This window comes from Anoplolepis gracilipes, chromosome 4, assembly GCF_047496725.1.
Source record: "Anoplolepis gracilipes chromosome 4, ASM4749672v1, whole genome shotgun sequence".
Classification (NCBI taxonomy): domain Eukaryota; kingdom Metazoa; phylum Arthropoda; class Insecta; order Hymenoptera; family Formicidae; genus Anoplolepis; species Anoplolepis gracilipes.
The window spans coordinates 3,326,724-3,345,549 of NC_132973.1; the positions used below are offsets into that span (position 1 = coordinate 3,326,724).

Below are 18,826 nucleotides of genomic sequence, written 5' to 3' on the forward strand. Positions count from 1 at the left end.
ACTGCGTCGTCGGATTCTCCAATTTGTGTCCGATGAACGAGTCTCCGTCATGGGATCTCCAGCGCGATTCGAGCATCGGCACGACACGATGCGCGGATGAAGAGGGCAGATAATAAAATGAAAATGGGTAACGCTTAAAGTCAAGAGTTCGGGGGAGGCGACCCCTCTCCCCGATTCGGCATAACAATGCGAGATAGAGAAGCCCACGCCATCCGTGGGGCCGTGAAGGGTCGCGGATTCGGGTTCACAGATAACACATCCCTCCTCCACCCGCTGCAACCACCGTCCTCCGCCCGATATCCCTTCTCTGTATCTCTCCCTTTCTCGTTCTTTCTCGTTCTATCAATGTGTGCGCGAGGGTGCGTGTGTGAGCGCAACGCGGGAGTCGTCACCCTCTCGAAACACAGTCGGGTAGTTTGCGGCGGTACGTCGCAGTGGCGTCGGCATTTGCATTGTTTTCCTTCGGGCCGCGAACGCAAACGCGAGGGATGGCGTTTACGAGTGTCATCGTCGAGCTTGTGATTATGAAGGCTTGTGTGACGGGCGCCTTGTTTTTTTAAAGAGTGCGAAAACCGCGCTGTTTTGCTCGCGTTAATCGCGCTTTGTGTCGGCTTCTCCGATAATAAAGTGCTTCTCCGACGCGGTTCAAAAATGTTTAAAGAAATATCTACTCGCGGCATCTTTACAAGAAATTAAATTAAATTCCATTTCTCAAGAGTTAATTAGTGTCTCTTTATATTTCTCCCTTTTGTTTTTATATATGAGAAACTTAAATATTAATTAATATGTTATGTCTATATTATTACAAAACAAAATATAGTGAAAAATGATAAATAAATGAATAATAAAAAGTTTATTTAATTTATTTTTATAGTTACTGCAAATCTGTCGTCGTATTTTTTATTAATAATCTCAATAAAATGAATAAAGATTCCTAATTTAATTTTCAGAGGAAACAAAAGATTGACTTTAAAATACTAATTGTCAAAAGTAGACTTATTTAGATAACTCGATTATAGATATTACAATAATCAACTAATAATCATACTTAAATAATTAAATAATTAAACTAATTAAAAAAAAACAAATTTATTTTATTCATGAGTCTTAAATTTTATTCCATCGTATTCTTCTTCAGAAAAATTAAGACTGTATAAACGGTTATGCATAATTATCTTCTTTTTATCCTTGTTATTTAGCTGAATAATGATGATTTATGCAATTTTATTATATAAATATTTCAACGTCTTCCCGGAAGATGTCACAAATCACTGACTTATCCGAACCAGTTTTTGCGTCGGTTAATTACGATCCATTTAACGGTATTAAAACACATGTGTTATCAGCGAACGTGATATTAACAGAAGAGAACTGGCTGAAGAAAGAAAGCGTCGCAAAAAGTCTTGTGGTATTTGCAATACGATTGCGCATCCAATTACGTAAAGTGTCGCTGATATTTTCCGCTAGCTCATCGTAATCCGCGTCACCCGTTATATTATCGTATCGCGGAAACTGTTTCTGATTGATGAACGTCTGGAAAGCTCAGGATTCGTTCGCTTATACTCGTCCGTTGATAGACGCTGATTAGTCGGTGACGTGGAAATCATTGAAGTACGTAGTTTCTATACTATATTCTCTGTTCTCGTGTACTGTCCTGCACATCAGATTTCCTCTTTCCCTCTCGTATTCTCTCCGGGAAAGTTGCTCTTTCTCGCTTCTGCTCGACATTTCGAGAGCACGATTGTTTCGACACGTCGATAAATTATCCGAGGTTAACAGGTGAGTACGGACGGCACAGACGGCGATAATAGCGGCAACGATAAACGCGTCAATAATACGCCGGCCTATCCGGGAACACGGACGATATTGATGATGGATCATGTGTAATCATCGCGACGAATCACATGTTATCTAACATTGGATTGCAAATTTGGGATGCGAAGTGCATATCCCATTCGCGGATAGTCTTCCTGAATTAATTGGGACATGTTTTAGATAAAAGATAAATTTTGTGTATCCTATAACTTATTTCTGTCTAAAAAACATGAGCAGAACAATGAAAAGAATTGTATTTTATTGTATAATTAGAACAAAATTTTCTATTTATACCTTTTCATAAAAAAAAACGTATATTTTTGTATATAACAGATTAATTATAGAGAATTTATTAAAAACACATAATTGCTATAAATAAGCTTGAAACTTTCTGATCTGAAATTGTGCAAAAAATTAATAATATGTAATCTCTCCTCTCTTTCTTTCCAGAGTACAAAATCAAATGATTTATTCTTAACATTTATTTGTAACAAACAAAAATAAAATATATATTTCACGTAACATTCCAGTTTCTAACAAGAAAATAGATAACAGAATGCAATAAATTAACTCGAAATGCTCGTTGTACAGTCAAAAAATGCGGCAGAGGATTACGCGAGAATACCGCGAGATATTTGCCTAATGAAATTAAGGTGTAATTACTATTGACAGTCCTTGTAAATGGCAGTTGACAGGTGTGGGTGTGTACCAATCGCGTTGTGTCAGTCCCGTATCTAGGCTCGAATAGAGGGTGCGCTGTCCAAATGTATCGAGTCATCATCGACGGCGGCGGCAGGAAACGAAGAAAAAAAAAGAGAAGAGTGACTGCGCGGCCTCGTGTAGTGTCTACATTATATATATATATATATATATATATATATATATATATAATGATGTGGCAATATTTTATTAAACACACCGGCACACACGGTGCTCGAAAGACCCGACGGCTACGGCGGTTTGCATTCATCTCGCTCGATTTCTCAATGCTCCTTGAGATCACTTATTCTCTTTCTTCCAATCTTTATTGCTTATTTCAATTTTATATACTTATTTAGAATGTAAACGGCATAGGGAATGTAAGCAATATTCTGACATTAATGCTTTGCAGTTATACTTATAAAGCTATTTGTGATAATCATAGATTAGAAAAAATGTTAAATATCAATTCAATAAAAGTTTAAAAATGATTTAAAAAGTTTGATTTTAAAACTGTATTATAACGAAAAGTCTAAAGAAAAATATATAAAAATATAAGAATGTTTCATTAAAAAACTGAACTTATTATTTTTTCAATATAATGATTCTATAATATTTATTTATATATAAATTAATAAAAAAATTATTCATAATAAAATTGTCAAAAATTCATGTAAATACAATTTGCACAAATCTTAAAAAAAGAATGGCAAATTTTTATCTACATAAATATCAATACTAACAATAAGTATTCGTCTATTATAATAATTATTTCTCCACTCATTAACCGACTTATTTTCTTTCTATTAAAATCAAGAAGATTATTAAATATATATGTTGAATATTGTCAAACCCTCGATAAAAAAATTAGAGCGCAGATTGTTGGACAATGATCGGACCACGCGAAGATGCCACAACATGTAGACAGGTCCGATATCGGGACCGTTTCTCGTTGAGCTTACATTCTTAATTAGATCGTTAAATACCGGTGGCATCTCTGCGCGCGCGTGCATACACGCGTGTGTAGAAATGCGACGGCGGCAACATGCGCGATGGTTGCTGCTTGTTGGGCAAGGCAGAGGGAATTGCATCGCATGCCACATAATCGTGGGAGTGTTTCCCATCAAGATACACGTAGGTAGGTATACCGCACACACTCACAATGCCTCGGTAATACCCTCTCGCGCATAAATATATCCGCGCATTTACATGCCCGACTCTACGGGGTGGCTCGCGACGCGCGACCAGATAACGCGGCCGATCTTATCCCGGTAGCAGAGCTTGGATTTCGAAACAAATCGACCCACTCTAATCTAAGATTGTGACAACGATTCTTGCGCGTGTCTCTTTCGCAACAAGGATTCTCGCAAGAAACGTTGAAGAACTAGTAAAACTTTTCAATCGTTAAACAAAATATGTGTAATAATTTTGTGAAATATTTATTAATTTATTATTAAAAAATTAGATACGCAGAATGTCTGGTCAAACTTTGTAAAGAAAGTTCTTTAAAAATTCTGTGTTCTTTTAAGTATTTTTATTCAAAATTTCAAGTAAAGAGACTATTTTGGTAAAATATGTTTCGCTGCAACTTTTAAAAATAAATTCTTTTATTGCATACGTTGTATTACATGCAAAGAGTATGCACTGCATATTTAATATTTTAAAACAATAAATATATAAACAAAAGTAGATATGTATTTATATTTTAAATAAAAACAATTGCAATAAAAACTTTTATGAGAATTCCGTGATTTTTTTCAGATATAAAAAAGAATCCCCAAGACTTTCAAGTTTTCCAAGGAGTAGTAGGCACACTATATATATATTGCTTCACAAAAGGAAATATTGGAAAGATTAGCTTCAATACGAAAAAGCATCAGAATCTGCTTTTCTTCACGCCAGATTTCGCAATGCAACGCGAATCGCCGTCTTCGAAATTGATCGCAAGATTCTTGAGAAATGTTACTGATTGCGGGATAAATGGCGGCATCGGTTGTTTTTGCAATTAAAGGTCTAGCCGAGAGAAAGGGGGGGGGGGAGAGAGAGAGAGAGAGAGAGAGAGAGAAAGAGAGAGAAAAAGAGAGAACAAACTATCGTGGCGCGGACGCGTTCCTTTTCCCGTATAATTACGGTTGTTGTATCGACGTCAAGGCGTAATGATCCCGGGCGACGATTATTCAAGCAGTGGCGCGCCCGATCGTTTCGGACCACCGGGTATGCACATCTCGTGCATGCACAAGCGGAGAAAGCTGAGAAGCGGCCGATCTTAGCGAGCTAAACGTACTTTATGTATCGTGCCCTCGTTCCGCCGTTTTATCCGAACAATTAGACACGTGATCCGACGGCTACGGGGTGTACGAAAAAAAGCCGCAACCCTCCATCTTGCGGGCGGTGCGAGGAATTCCCGCTGTGAGAGAAAGAGAGAAAGGGAACGGAAAGAAATTTATCCGCGCTCGTCGGCGGACACGCTAATTTCACGTCAATTACGAACGATACATAAGTACTATAATTGTATAGCGTCTTCCCAATACAATGTTAAATATATGTATTAAATGTTTATTTAAAAAGATAATACAGATACTACAGAAGAAAAGATGAGAAAAGATTTATTTACTTAAATCTCAACTACTGAAATTAAATTTCATTGATGTAATTATTGAAAAGTAACGAGTAATCATGAATTATAAAAATAATAAATTAATTAATAAGATTATATAAAAAAAGAATCTGTTACTATTATATAATAATATTTGATATTATTCGAAAATTAATACGATTCTGAAAATATAATTTTTTTTTTACGTGCATAACAGAAATAATTTTCATTTAAATTATTATTATAATCAAAGTTTGATAATCTATATATAGAATGTATAAAATGTTACGACATACAATTTTTGATAATCGTTATGTCTCAACTTGGTCATTATTGTCATCGCAACACTCCAGATATTTCTCACGATTCCGTTAATTATCAAATGCTCGTATTTATATGGAACGTACAAAGCAAAAGTTTGAGCGACGACCGTTCGTTATCTCGTATGCGATCTTAAAGTGGCATAACCGGCCTCGGCGCAATTAATAATGCATTTCGCATTCGTTACTTCTGTGTTTCGCTATGTAGTGACACACCTCGATTAGCGTAATAATGCGGCTCCGTGCGGTACGTGTGAACATTCATTCCACTTTTCATTTCAAACGAATTCATTCGCGACTGCGGATTACGGACCGTTTCCTCGCTTTACCTTTTATTATGTTAAATTGGGCGGAATGATGTGTCCTGGCCCATTTACTTTTTAACCTTCACCATAGCGATCTTTTAACCCCGTAATAAGTAATAAGCTTATCTTTTGCGTCGGCATTTTATCTCCATGGTGATATATTACAGGTAAAATATTACCGGTAATTTATTGACTAGGATTTATTCGTAACTTGTGTGTGGGCTTTGTTATCAGTAAATTAATTTAAAAAATTAGCTTCTATAAAACATTGTATTAAAAAAATATAAAAATAAAGAATAATTTTTTTTCTTTCAAATAATAAATGATTGAAAATAGATTGCTTTTCAACTAAATTTCCAGAAAAATTGTCATTACAAATTAATAAAATATTAATCTTTATTTAATTTCTAATCGACTTTAATATAATTTGTATTTAAATTTTATATATTCACATTTTTGACATTTTCATATTATACGTTTCTCTTGCCTCACTACAAGTTAATTTAAAAATACACTGTTTAATATATTAATCATCTTTACGTGCAATATCATCTATATTCTACACACAATTGCGCTTCTAAAAGTATAATTATATTCGAAAAGTATTGCGCATAAACTAAGTTACGCGTTTAAGAGTTAAACGTTAGATTTTATAAAAGAGAAGAGAGAGAGAGGATGGATGATACCTATATAGAAAGGATACCTATATAGAAAGGATCGAAAGAGCGAGGAAGAAAAGAACGAGCCGTCCGGCCGGCGATCGCGTTCAAGCGCAGAAAGAGTAGAAAAAGTCGAGCGAGCGCAAAAAGGAGGAGAAGCGGAGGTGGTTCCCTGAGAATGGGACATTAGCATAAGCTAAACCGAGCTAAGCGCGCCCATATAGCACGGAAATAAATAGCCCTCCGTCTCGTATCTACGACGAGATGCTTTAGCATGGACCATCGTCGTGGTCGTCGCCGCCGCCGCCGCCGCCGCCGCCGCCGCCGCCGCCGCCGCCGCCGCCGCCACCGCCGACGACGTTCTCCTCGTCGTCTCTGCTCGTCGACCTCCCTTAAACTAAAATCTCACCGCCCGTACGCGAGTCGTGTGCGTGCGAATGTGCGTGCATGTACCATCAAGAGGACACACCGAGAGGAAAGGATCGCCCGACCGAAATCTCCCCCAATTGTATGTGTGTGTATGTGTGTGTATGTATATGCGATAATAGTGGTTCCTCCTGGAGAAAGGAGCAGATGGGCCAGGAGATAACTCGCGCGAGCGCTCGCTCGGACAGGATGCGGTTGTCATCGGACGCGGCGAAAGAGAAAGAGACAGAGAGTGAGATAGATGAAACGGAAAGAGATAGATACAGGGACTAGAGATTGGCTTCGGAGAGCGAGAACACGTTACGCTGAGAGACGGACGGGAGGGGAAGTAGAGAAACGCATTGTCTCAATGTGCGCTCGATGACGATCACGGTATAACGTATACGTCCGCGTCGCCGCCGCGTTGCGGCGATACACATTGTTACGTCAGTGAATTGTCGTCATGCCGTCGTCGGGTCTCTCTCCTGGTCCTGGACGAGGATCCAGCAACGCTGGATGACAGTCGCGGGCGATAATATCTACGCCATGTCGATTAGACCAAGCCCACGGTCAGCGAGCGACAAACAACATCGAGAGAGCGGGTTCTCCAGATAGAGAAAGAGAGAATGGTGAGGGAGAGGGAAAGGGAGAGACTCACTCCGCTTAGGCTCAGAGAGTTCTTCCGGCGCTCTCCTGCCACCCGGTACATAGTATAGGAACTGTGTATGACGCTTTGCAATGGGGGGAAGAGAGAGACGGAGCGTTGTCCCTCTCATGCGCTGCCAGGCTTCTCTCTAGGCCCGTCGAGGATCGCGACTACGTGACAACGAGCGTCTTCGAGATAGCATCGTCATGACGATTATAGGCGAGACAGGCGGGCAAGCGGGCAAGCGGGCAGGCGCGGGTAATACAGACGATGACCCAAGTATCGTGTATAAGAATACGTTTAGAAGACCCTCGTGCTAGACGCGAAAAATGCAAAGTTGAATGGCTTTCTAATTCTTTGAACGCAAGCTTCATTTTCCAATGGAAGTTTACGGCGAACCTTCACAAATGTCGTTACGATGTGTAAGTAATATAGTATGTACGCGATATATATTTTGCGAAATTTTAAACTTTTATTAATAAAAGTCTCTCGAAAAAGTTTTCGATGAATAAAAACGCGACTTTTAATAAATAATGAGCTAAGAGTTGGATGAGATTTCATATAAGTTTAATAGAACCCTGTCGAATCCGTGCTTAAATCATTTTAAGTTTTATACATGTATTTTACGTAAACATAATTTTATATATATATAATAAAAAATTCAACGTTAAATAAAAAATCATTTCTAATTAAATTTACAATAAAATTTGCTTTACAAAATCTATTTAATTTAACCTAGCCATAGAGCAATAAACAAATAATTATTAATTTCAGACTCACCAGTGGTGAAGAGAACGATGGCCTTGAGACAGCTGTATTCCGCGGAGTCGACGTGAAGCGCCTTGAGTTTCTCCACTTGCTCCTGAAAGATCCTGATGTGGTCCATGAAGGCGACCACGCGATCCGCTGCCATCGGCGAGGCGTGAAGTCCCGCCGCCGCCAAGAGCGGCGCCACGTGGAGAGGCATCGAGCACTGGCTCGCGTTCAGGACGAACAGCTCGCTCCATACTAACCTGAGCAGTGCCACTTGGTCCGTCACCTGGAGATCCGGGAAGAACGGGATGTTCCGGGCCCACTCGACCGCCGAGAAGAGCAGCCGCGCCGCGAGCTCGCAGATATTGTCGATGCCCATGATGTTGTTGGGCTGCATACATTGACCGTATCTCGAGGTAGGATACGGCTCCGCCCTCAGCAGCAGACTTATGTACGACGAGAGGTAATTGTGTCCGTTTAGGCCGGCGCACGCGACCGCATCCCCGTTCGTCAGGGCGAACTGGCCTGGCAGACCCGGCAGCGAGGGTTGCGACGGCGGTACTCGCCCCCTTTGCACGGCTGAAACAAGAATGAAGCGCATCGAGACGCTTAATAATGTGAAGACTTGTGTCTCTTCCTAAGATTCCGATCTCGTTCTTTCACGTTACACGGTACGATCTGCCATCGTCGTTTTGATTCACGTACACAGAAAAAAAAAAGTGTCAAATCAAAACTTGTATATTCATATGAACGCGTTCATTGTTTCATATATACAATATAATATAGCAACAATTTATAATGTTTTTGGAAGAATTTAAAAATCTTAAATTTTAACAATATTATATATATAATCTTATTTCAATTGTTCTCTACGATTGTCATTTCAAGAATAAAAGAATTATTTCAACTCTAAGAAAATTATAATCTTCGATTTCAACATGTGTTATTTTCTATCCAACATTTTTTCCTCTCCATTCAACAAAATTATTCTTAAATAATAAGAATATACGAGTTAATATATATAAAATGTCTTGATCCAAGAAAATTTTCTTTGTTTAACGCAATATAATCTCATTTCAAGATTTACATTTTGAAACTAAAGATATTGTCAAAATAAGAATATTCTTTTTTTCTGTGTACGAAGACGCCGCGATTAAAGCAGCGAAAAGTGGCCGAATCGATCGAGCTTGCGAAATTTTATTGGACGACTTTGAAACGAAGGGAAAAAAGAAGTCGAAAATATATTTAACATGTTTTAATTTAATATTCAACCAGATACTTTAATCTTTTAAAAACCGCGAAATGCGTATATTTTTTAATGCGATTCTCTCTTAAAGTTTTTAAAATTGCACGTCATATTTCCACGCTCTTTAAATCGCCCTAGTTTATATAATCTTTAATCATCTGTCCTTGAAATTTTTCCGAAGACTAGAAAAATTTCGACATGTTTGCAAGAATTTTGATAAGCTATATGCTTATGACACTTATCTATGCAGTCACGCGTCATCGAGTTTGCGACTCCAGCAGAAAAGAGAAACGGGCTCTTTCACTTTTGCGACGATCTTTGGTTGAAATGTTACAGTATCATGTTTAACTCTATTTCGATCAAAAATACATTCTCATTCGATATATCGATTGTTACATAAAAACGCTTTCTATGCTTAACGTCAAAGCAAAACGAGGATCGGACGAGCGCATTTAACGATAAATAAGCCGGACTTGGAACAACATTTGGCAGCGACTGTATATGAATAAAATATCCCTTAAGTAAACATTACAGCGTCAAGAGCATTCTCATTTGTAGCCGAAGGATCCGCGTAATTGGTCGAAAATCTGACGGACGGATTGCGCCACGCTCGTCTATATATTGACAGGGCGAATTTCTACGATCGCCCGAGGCGATCATTCTCATCGAATACAGACGTGACGTAACGGATAGATCCTCGCTGACCATCGTACGGTTAACGGTCCGTTTCGAGCGAGAGATCGTTTCGTATATTGATGACTTGGACGATTTCGTGTGCGTCGGAGATACATATGACGTACTCATTTACCTCGCTACGTATACGCTAGCTACTTCCAAGAAGTCACCGACGAAGAAGGTGCACGACACCTGTACCGGAACCCGGACGAGAGAATCGCGGCAATACCCTCGAGTGTCTGCAAATATTGTGCAAAGGCAAATATTGTATACGCACGGCCGTGACGCGGCACGTTCAAGTACACGCAAATACGATCGAGTCTAAGAGAGTCGGCGATACCGCCGATGTCGGCTATTTCGATCGGAGCTACGAATTTCGCCGAAAGCCGTGCGACATTACCGCTTCATTGATCAGCCGATTATTATTATTACCATCATCATCATCATTATCTTTATCTTCATCATCATCATCATCATCATCATCATATCATTGAGGTTAATGCCCGTTGCAATTGTGAAATAATGTACTGCTTTGATAGATTTGCCTTTTTTTCTACTCAAACACGTATGCTATTAAGAATTTGTATAGTTCTATTACACAATGCGTATTGTGTTCCTTTCGCAAGAATTATCCAAGAAAGTAAAATCTGGAGAGTAATCATTTTAATATTATAATTAAAATATATTTCCTATAAGAATAAAGTTACGTGCATTTTTACATCAATGTTCTCACATAAAAAAAATGTAATTACCGGCGTATATTATAAATTTATTCACTACACTGTAATTAATATAAATTTTGTTTTCTCTCACACGTGTCTCACATTTAAAAAAAAAATTAAATGTTTTTAATATTCTTTTTTAATGAAATCTTCTCTTTTTAATCGAAGAAAAAAGGCTCATTTATGATGATTTTTCAGTTACAACGTAAATTTCTCGTCCTGAAAATCTCTAGATTCGGTTGCAGACTTCCTCGTTGGGCACGATCGCGAGCGAGGATCGTATCTTTCCATCGTGCCCGATCATGTGAGATGTCCTGCAAACCGTTATGTACTTATAAACGCGCCTCTGCCGCATTCTCCGGGCGCGATTACCGCGATTATTACCGGACCGCGTATTTTTTCCACGCGCGCTTACATACACGTGTACGACGGAGAAAGAGGAGGAATAGGAGGTAGACGAGGACGCGATTACTCTGTTGAGTAACGACCGCTCTTGCGCGATTGTCCACCGCGCCGATTGCGCTCGTCTGTCCGCATAACGCAATTACTTCGCGTTACACGAGTGTGCTTTCACTCGCGATAATTGGCAAATGACGGGGCAACGCGTGCGCGTGACAATGCTGAAAACGAGGAACGAGCTGCCGACGAGCCTTCGTAAATCTGCGCTTTAACTTCTCGACGATTCAAGTAGGTAGGTGAATTATTTAAATGCGTGCTCGCCATAGGAACCTTCAGGCCTTTCAAGGTTGAATTTTTCGCGCTGTAATTTAGAATAATAACTTTGCGTCTACTTGCACTAAAGTATATACAGCAATAATGATTTCTGTAATAAAACGTCAATTGGAAAATTGACATAAAAAAAATAAGATCGTTATACACATTAGTTAAAAAAAAAAAAATATATATATATATATATATATATATATATATATATATATTTAAAATAATCAATAAAATACTCGACGTGAATACAAGGATTATTTCTTCTATATTTTTATAAATATATCAGATAAGTTTTTATCTTCTCTGTATTTTTATTTCATCACTTATGCCAAGACTGAACTTTAACCTATTATTAGACTATGATATCAATAGTAATGCGTAAAATTATCGTGACCCATGTCTTAAGAGAACGGCGCATCTTCGACGACATTCTGGAGGACTCTCGATCGTCGGAACGCGGAATCGAGAGAGAGAGAGAGAGAGAGAGAGAGAGAAAGAGAGAGAAAAAGAGAGAAAGAGATAGCATTGAGAGCACACTTAGTCCTCAAAAGGGAACACCGTCTAGGACGTACCTCGGCAAATTGCGACTCGTAACAACGCGTGGGCGTACGTACGGTGCACCGATGAAGCGTTCGTATTCTTGGAAGAGATAGCGGCTTGTGAGCGAGAAAGAGTATATTCGTTCTAGCTCGCGAGAGACTAGCGACCTGGTGCGGGACCGGGAGAAAAGATGGTACGTTAAAAACGAAACGAAACGAAACGAAACGGAGAACGAACCGAGGAGCTGCGGCAGAAGAAGAAGAAGGTGAAGAGCAAAGGAAGGAAGTCTTTCACGTACGAGACTCTCTCGCTCGAGAGAGTCGAGACTCGAAGAAACGGCGTCCCGCTGAGAAGCGCCTGGATTCCAGCCTCCGCCCCGCGGCTAACGAAGGAATGGACTCTCCTCTCTCCCTCCCTCTTTATTCTTTCACTTCTCTTTCTATTCGTCTCCTCTGTAAGTCTTCTTTCCTTCTCCTATTCTCTGCTTTCCTCGTGCGAGAAGATCGGTCCCGTCTCTTAGGCCGTGTGGTGGATTCAACAAAAGTCCCATTTAACGCTCCGGACTGGCGACGCCGCACTTCCGCGATATCGATGCATCGATAATAAAGGCGAGAAAGAGAAAGGGAAAGAGTCGTGACAATGACACGAAGTTGACACGCAAAACCGGAGATAAACATGTTCCGAGCATGCGGGTGAACTTGTCCAGATTGCCCGATATCGCCGAGAATGATTCATCGGCGGAGACTCGTGGCCTTTTTCTCTTCTCATTTCTTATGCCGACATCTCGGTCCGTCTTCTCCAAAACATCTTCGTAATCGCATATACGCATTTGCGGGACCGTGGCTGATCGTCCGCGCGGATAGAAAAGCAAAGACGGCCAATGTAAAGCATAATTAGAAAAATGTGAAGAAGTATACATATAAAATCAGCCTAATTGCACGATAAAATATAAAGAAAAAATTTTTTAATTAGGGTAAACTCGAGTAAGATGGCCATAGGTTTTTAAAATGCAAAAAACATACTTTTATTTTTCTTATTTTTTTTAAAATGTTTGACATTTTAGCTTCACTGAAGCTTAAATTACGTAATATTATCGCAATTAAAAGGAAAATATTAATAGAAATTTGATATTATCAAAATAGTACAACATAAGCATTGACCATCTTACCCAACTTTTAAGGAAAAGATGACCATAGTGACGGAAAGATGGCCATAATATTTATAAAAAAATAGTGAAAATGAAAATAAAAATTATAGGTCATAACAATTTACATATCTTTATAATATGTCTAACGTCGATTACGATAGCTTAACTGTAATTTACTCGACGTTATAACAGTTTTTAGCGGACAAATGAACAAATTTGCAGGTAGTCAAAAATAAAAATATGATATAAGATTCGCAATATCGTTATTTCGAACAATGTATGCACATAAACTACTATAAATATCTTTTATCTTTTATCTTGGATAACTAAAAAAGCGCACTATGTAGCGTTTATTGAAAAAATTACAGCCTATGGCCATCTTTTCCGTATGGCCATCATACCCTAGTTTACCCTATAATAAATAGACAAGTTCTCATCTTTACGAAAGAAATTCTCAGCCAAAATATGATTGGCTTTGATTTCATCTCTAATATAAAAATATAAAATAGAGAATTACATATATAAATGCGCATACATAATTCTCCTTTTTTCTATTTACACGTGTATTATTTTTTAATTTTATACATAGTATATTCTCACTTACGCAATATACATCTTAATAATTTTCAATCTTATTAATATTCATCGTACCACGATGTTAATCTGCCGAGTATCCCCGAATCGGAGCATCTCGCAAGGCGATGTAATATTTCGCAAGGAGAAAACCGGACAGATGGGAATAGTTGCATATCGACCTGGCTGAGTTCGCAAGCAAAATCGGGGCGTCCGTGGTCCATGGCGAGAGACGATCCGCGCGAAAGGCGAACGTCTCGGGAATGGATCTCGACGGCCGCGGCCGGCGGAGAGGATGCGAATTAGCATGATGCGGTTCCCCGATAGCGCCGAGTGCGCGCGCGGCGTAAACGTGCAGTATACGTTACGGTGTATGCAGATTCGGTATACCGTTACCAACCACCATCGTAGTCATCTACCCGATTCGTTCGCTCGCTCGCTCTTCTTGGCTCGTACCTTACCTACCCACCAGGCCGCGTGACGTCGTAGTCGCAATCAGGCGATACCGTCTCCGACGTGCCGGATTAACCGCATCTCTCGGTCCGTGGTTTCTCCTCGTTAAAAGACTCACCACCAGGGCTGATGTGCCGCGTCGCGATTCCCGATACAGCGTAGCTACCGTACTTTGTACCGTGTTTGCGACGTACGTCGGTATCGTTAATTATTGCAAGATATAAATAGGATTAATCAATCAGGACTCGAGAATTCTATAAATATGTTCTATTTCTTATTCTTTCTACAAAGCAATCATTATTTTTTAATGAGAGATTTAATATCTCTCTAGACATAAGACTAACTAAAACTTTACAGGAAAAATATACACATAAAAATAAACTCAATTTTTTTATTTTCTCTTTCTTTCTTAGGATTAAATTATTTTAATTTTACATTCAAGAATATAAGCAGTAAATAGTTTTAATAAAGCACTTCTTATGCGACACATAAAAGTAGAATAAACAAAGAAATTTTTATGAACAAAACAAAGTTGGCAATGAGCTCTTTGCATGCTTATTTATATCGCATAATATTACTGGCTATATCAAAGTTCAATTGATTGTGTGTCGAATGTTCTTCAATTAGAATGATTAGCGATTTATCTGAATTGAAGAATCGATGTCGAAGAAAATGACTTTTTCCGTCAGATGGATCTGATCCGAATAAAATATATTGTTAATATTGATATAAAAATTTAAAAAAATCTTGCTTACCAAAATTGCATTATATAATAAGAAATATAATACTAAAAACAAGAAAATAAATATTAAAGGCTTTGTTTTTAAGTCGTTTTTTCGGAAAATGATAAAGTGTATGCTGCATTTTATGTAAACTTCTATCGTATAAAATTACCATATACGAAAACTTAAATCCAGGATTAAAATCGATCAAAAGAACAATTTTTCTTTCTATCAAATTGAATAAAGAGCGTTTCTCTAATAAATAAAAGACCGTTTAATCAAAAAGAGAGATTGCTAACGGTAGATTTTTCACGCGTAAAGATTAAGTAAAGTCATCGCTGATTTCAATGTTGGAGGTCGTTCGAATCAAGTGTTCGAAGGCAGTACCGTAAATCGCGGTAAAGTATTAAGTACGTGTACATTGATGCCACAATGAAAGATCTGTCTCCCACGCGCAGTTCTACGTTACTTTCCTTTGACGAACGATAATGCTACACGTCAGAGCGACTTCAGAGTAGCTTCATTAGCGCGATTACCGATCGTCGCGCGAGACCTCGATACCTCGATAAAGCGGAAGAATCGCGGGGATTATTAAAAAGGGGACCTTGACATGTGTTGTGTGCGCATACCGGAGAGATCTTACCAAGAATCCCGATCTCTACGGCAGTGAACGCGTGGCGTATTCTCGAAGAGGTCCGCGAGACGTGGATTGATGATCCTGGCGCGCGGTTCGAAAAACAGGGGAGAGGGAGAGGAAGGCCGAGTGGAAGGTATCCGTCTAGGGAGAGAGAGAGAGAGAGAGAGAGAGAGAAAAAAAGCATCGAGGTCGAACCTATACCTTTCTTCTTTTCGCACACACGGACACCTATCCTTATCCAGGTATGCGTGTGTGTGGCTGCGTGTAGGTGGACGTTCGTCTGCGTTCGGATGCGTGTGTGTCCACACGCGAGGGCGAGATGCGTACGTCCCGACGTGACGTACAATGTGAAAACGCGCCGTGGTATCGCTCGAAATAATTATAAACATCGGGGAGTGACGATCAATCTTCCGCTCTCCTTCTCGATAATAATAAACGAATTACCGGGACGAGATGCGCGGAGAGTCCGTAGGTCGGCAGGGAAAGACGGAGGGACAAGACGGTACCGTGCCAAGGCACGGGGGCAGAAGGGCGTGCCCCCCTCCCCCCTCACCTCTTCCCTCACCTTCCTCCGGATGAGACGGGGACGAGCACCCGCGGAGCGCGTGATTTAAAATGTTAATTCCTTTCGTTCACGACGACAGCCGCGTTGATTAAGACGGACCGGACGCGACGCGGTAGAGGAATTTCATTAGCGCTCGTGACGTACTACGGCTTAGAAATTTAACACGATCCACGGGACTAGCGTGCGAGAACACGCGGACGGAGACAGAGAGCGCGTGTGTGCCTATCCATCGTGCATCGCGAAAGATTTCCTAGGCATTCAGATGAACGTGTCGTGAAAGCGTTTCTTTTCACGTCAAGCAGATTCTGGAAACGAACGATATACCTTTCGACGTCTTTCCTTTTCGAATCGAAATAAAGTAGTGATTTTTAAATCCAATGCAAATTAAGACTTATTCAGAATTTGCATAATCATCGAAAATATATATGTTCAAAGAAAAAAAGAGAAAGAAAGATCAACTAATCAGATGCATAGGGTAAATTAGGGTATGATGGCCATAGGCTGTAATTTTTTCAATAATCGCTACATAGCGCGATTTTTTAGCCATTATCAAAGATAATCGATATTTACAGTAGTTTACGTGCATACATTGTTCGAAATAACGATATTGCGAATCTTTTATCATATTTTTACTTTTGACTACCTGCAAAGTTTTTCATTTGTCCAGTAAAAACTGTTATAACGTCGAATAAGTTACAGTTAAGCTATCGTAATCGACGTTAGACATATTATAAAGATATGTAAATTGTTACATGACCTATAATTTCTATTTTCGTTTTCACTATTTTTTTATAAATACCATGTATGGTCATCTTTTCCTTAAAATTTCCGTAAGATGGTCACACATGCTTGTGTTGTACTATTTTGATAATATCAAATTTCTATTAAATATTTTCCTTTTAATTTCGATAATATTACGTAATTTAAGCTCCAGTGAAGATAACATGCCAAACACTATTAAAAAATAACATAAATAAAAGTATGTTTTTTGCATTTAAAAAAAACTATGCCCATCTTACTCGAGTTTACTCTAATATATTGGTATAGAAGCATAATTCTCTTGTTTGTATCAACTTCGATTTCGCATGGAAAAATCTACGCCTTTTATTATTTCTGGATATTCCGCCGTTTTATTGCGGTCTCGCGTCCGACTTTATGTTTGCCGTTCGATGAACAGTTATCGAGGATTTGCATAATTTCCAGAAGCGAACGGTAGCGCAATCGAAAAATGCGCAATGATATGTAGTCGCGCAAGAACTCTCTTATTACCTTATTGAGATGGTTTAAGTTTTCTCGAAGATTTCGGCGCGTGTCAATCAACAATATACGCATGAATATTCCGATTGCGAATGTATCATAGTTTCCCGTCGAATTTAATCGGGAATGACGTCGATCGTTTGCTTGCAAATGTAGCGACGTTTCCTGTATGTTGATTAATCTATTACGTGGTGATCCGGCATTGTTATCAAGAACCATTAGCGAGTACGTGCTCGTTAATCTTTTCTGTAGTAAGGTAACTTTCCGATCATACATCGTTTACACATATTTTTTACCCAAATTAGGCGATCTCCATTCTAGAATACCCTGTAATCCTTTATTAACTAATTTTACATGTATCTGCATCTATATAATGACTTTTCGACTAATGATCGAAATGGAAGTTATATTCATTGGCGAAAAAATTGTGATTCTAATAATAACGTGTGTAAAAACATATATTGTCAAATTTTGAAAAAATTTGTAATAGAAAAAAATAGAATAATGTTAACTTTGAATGAATCTCGATGACGATTAATATAAGCAGTTTTAACTAACGCAGATACAAAATATTCTTATGCCAGAATATATTATAATAATACAAAGTATTTCAGTAAATAAATTCAGAGGTATATGACAAATAGAACAATATGAATCGATAATATTGCTTTACATGATATATTTACACACGTCACTTCTTAATTCCAAAAACTTAATGACCTCTCTCTCTCTAACACCTGACGATCAATTTACATCTTATCTTCCTTACGGGAGAAGAAATATTGGGTCATTAACATAAACTCTATAGCCACGCTCTTAACAAGCTCGCAAGTTAACGTTTGCTCCTCGCGAACAAATACAACTGCCGGGAGCGGTGGCTGTTTTCGATTACGCTCATGAAACTTTCCAGCGTGTCATCGGTTTATATTGCCGGCCGATATTTCTCACATCGGTGCTGATATCTTAACAGGATGCACGCGGTGCCTTCCCTCTACACGCGCGATACGTTTCCACGGACCTAAATACCTCGCAGGTGAAACTCGGTGCTTCCTCGTGTTTATCGATCCGCGACACCTCTCTGTTTTATGATGTTTTACGACGCTCTGGAAATAGCTTCGACGATAGCGAGGAAATCGCGCCGTGTCACCGAGACTGCGCCGAGAGAGGTGTTAATTGCCCGGCATAAAATATTACAATTATTGTTACTGGCCTCTTATAAAGCAGAAATTCTCGTGAAATTCTAAAAGGAAATGCAAACACGTGTATGGAATACCTTGTAGGTGTTTTGCCTGTTTTCCTAGCACATTTCCAATGTTCTCAAGTTTTTCAAGTACTGCAATATTCAAGGTGAACTTGCATTTAACAAAA

General features: G+C 39.0%; 1 protein-coding gene across 5 annotated transcripts in view; it reads right to left on the reverse strand.

The window, feature by feature from the left end:
- Positions 1 to 18,826, reverse strand: part of Svp (steroid receptor seven-up, isoforms B/C) — a 278,507-nt gene that overhangs the window by 51,566 nt on the left and 208,115 nt on the right. For all 5 annotated transcript variants that reach the window (XM_072891408.1, XM_072891409.1, XM_072891410.1 and 2 more), the window contains one exon: positions 8,226 to 8,777. In XM_072891408.1, the coding sequence (XP_072747509.1) occupies positions 8,226 to 8,777 (552 nt within the window). The remainder of the gene's footprint in view (positions 1 to 8,225; positions 8,778 to 18,826) is intronic.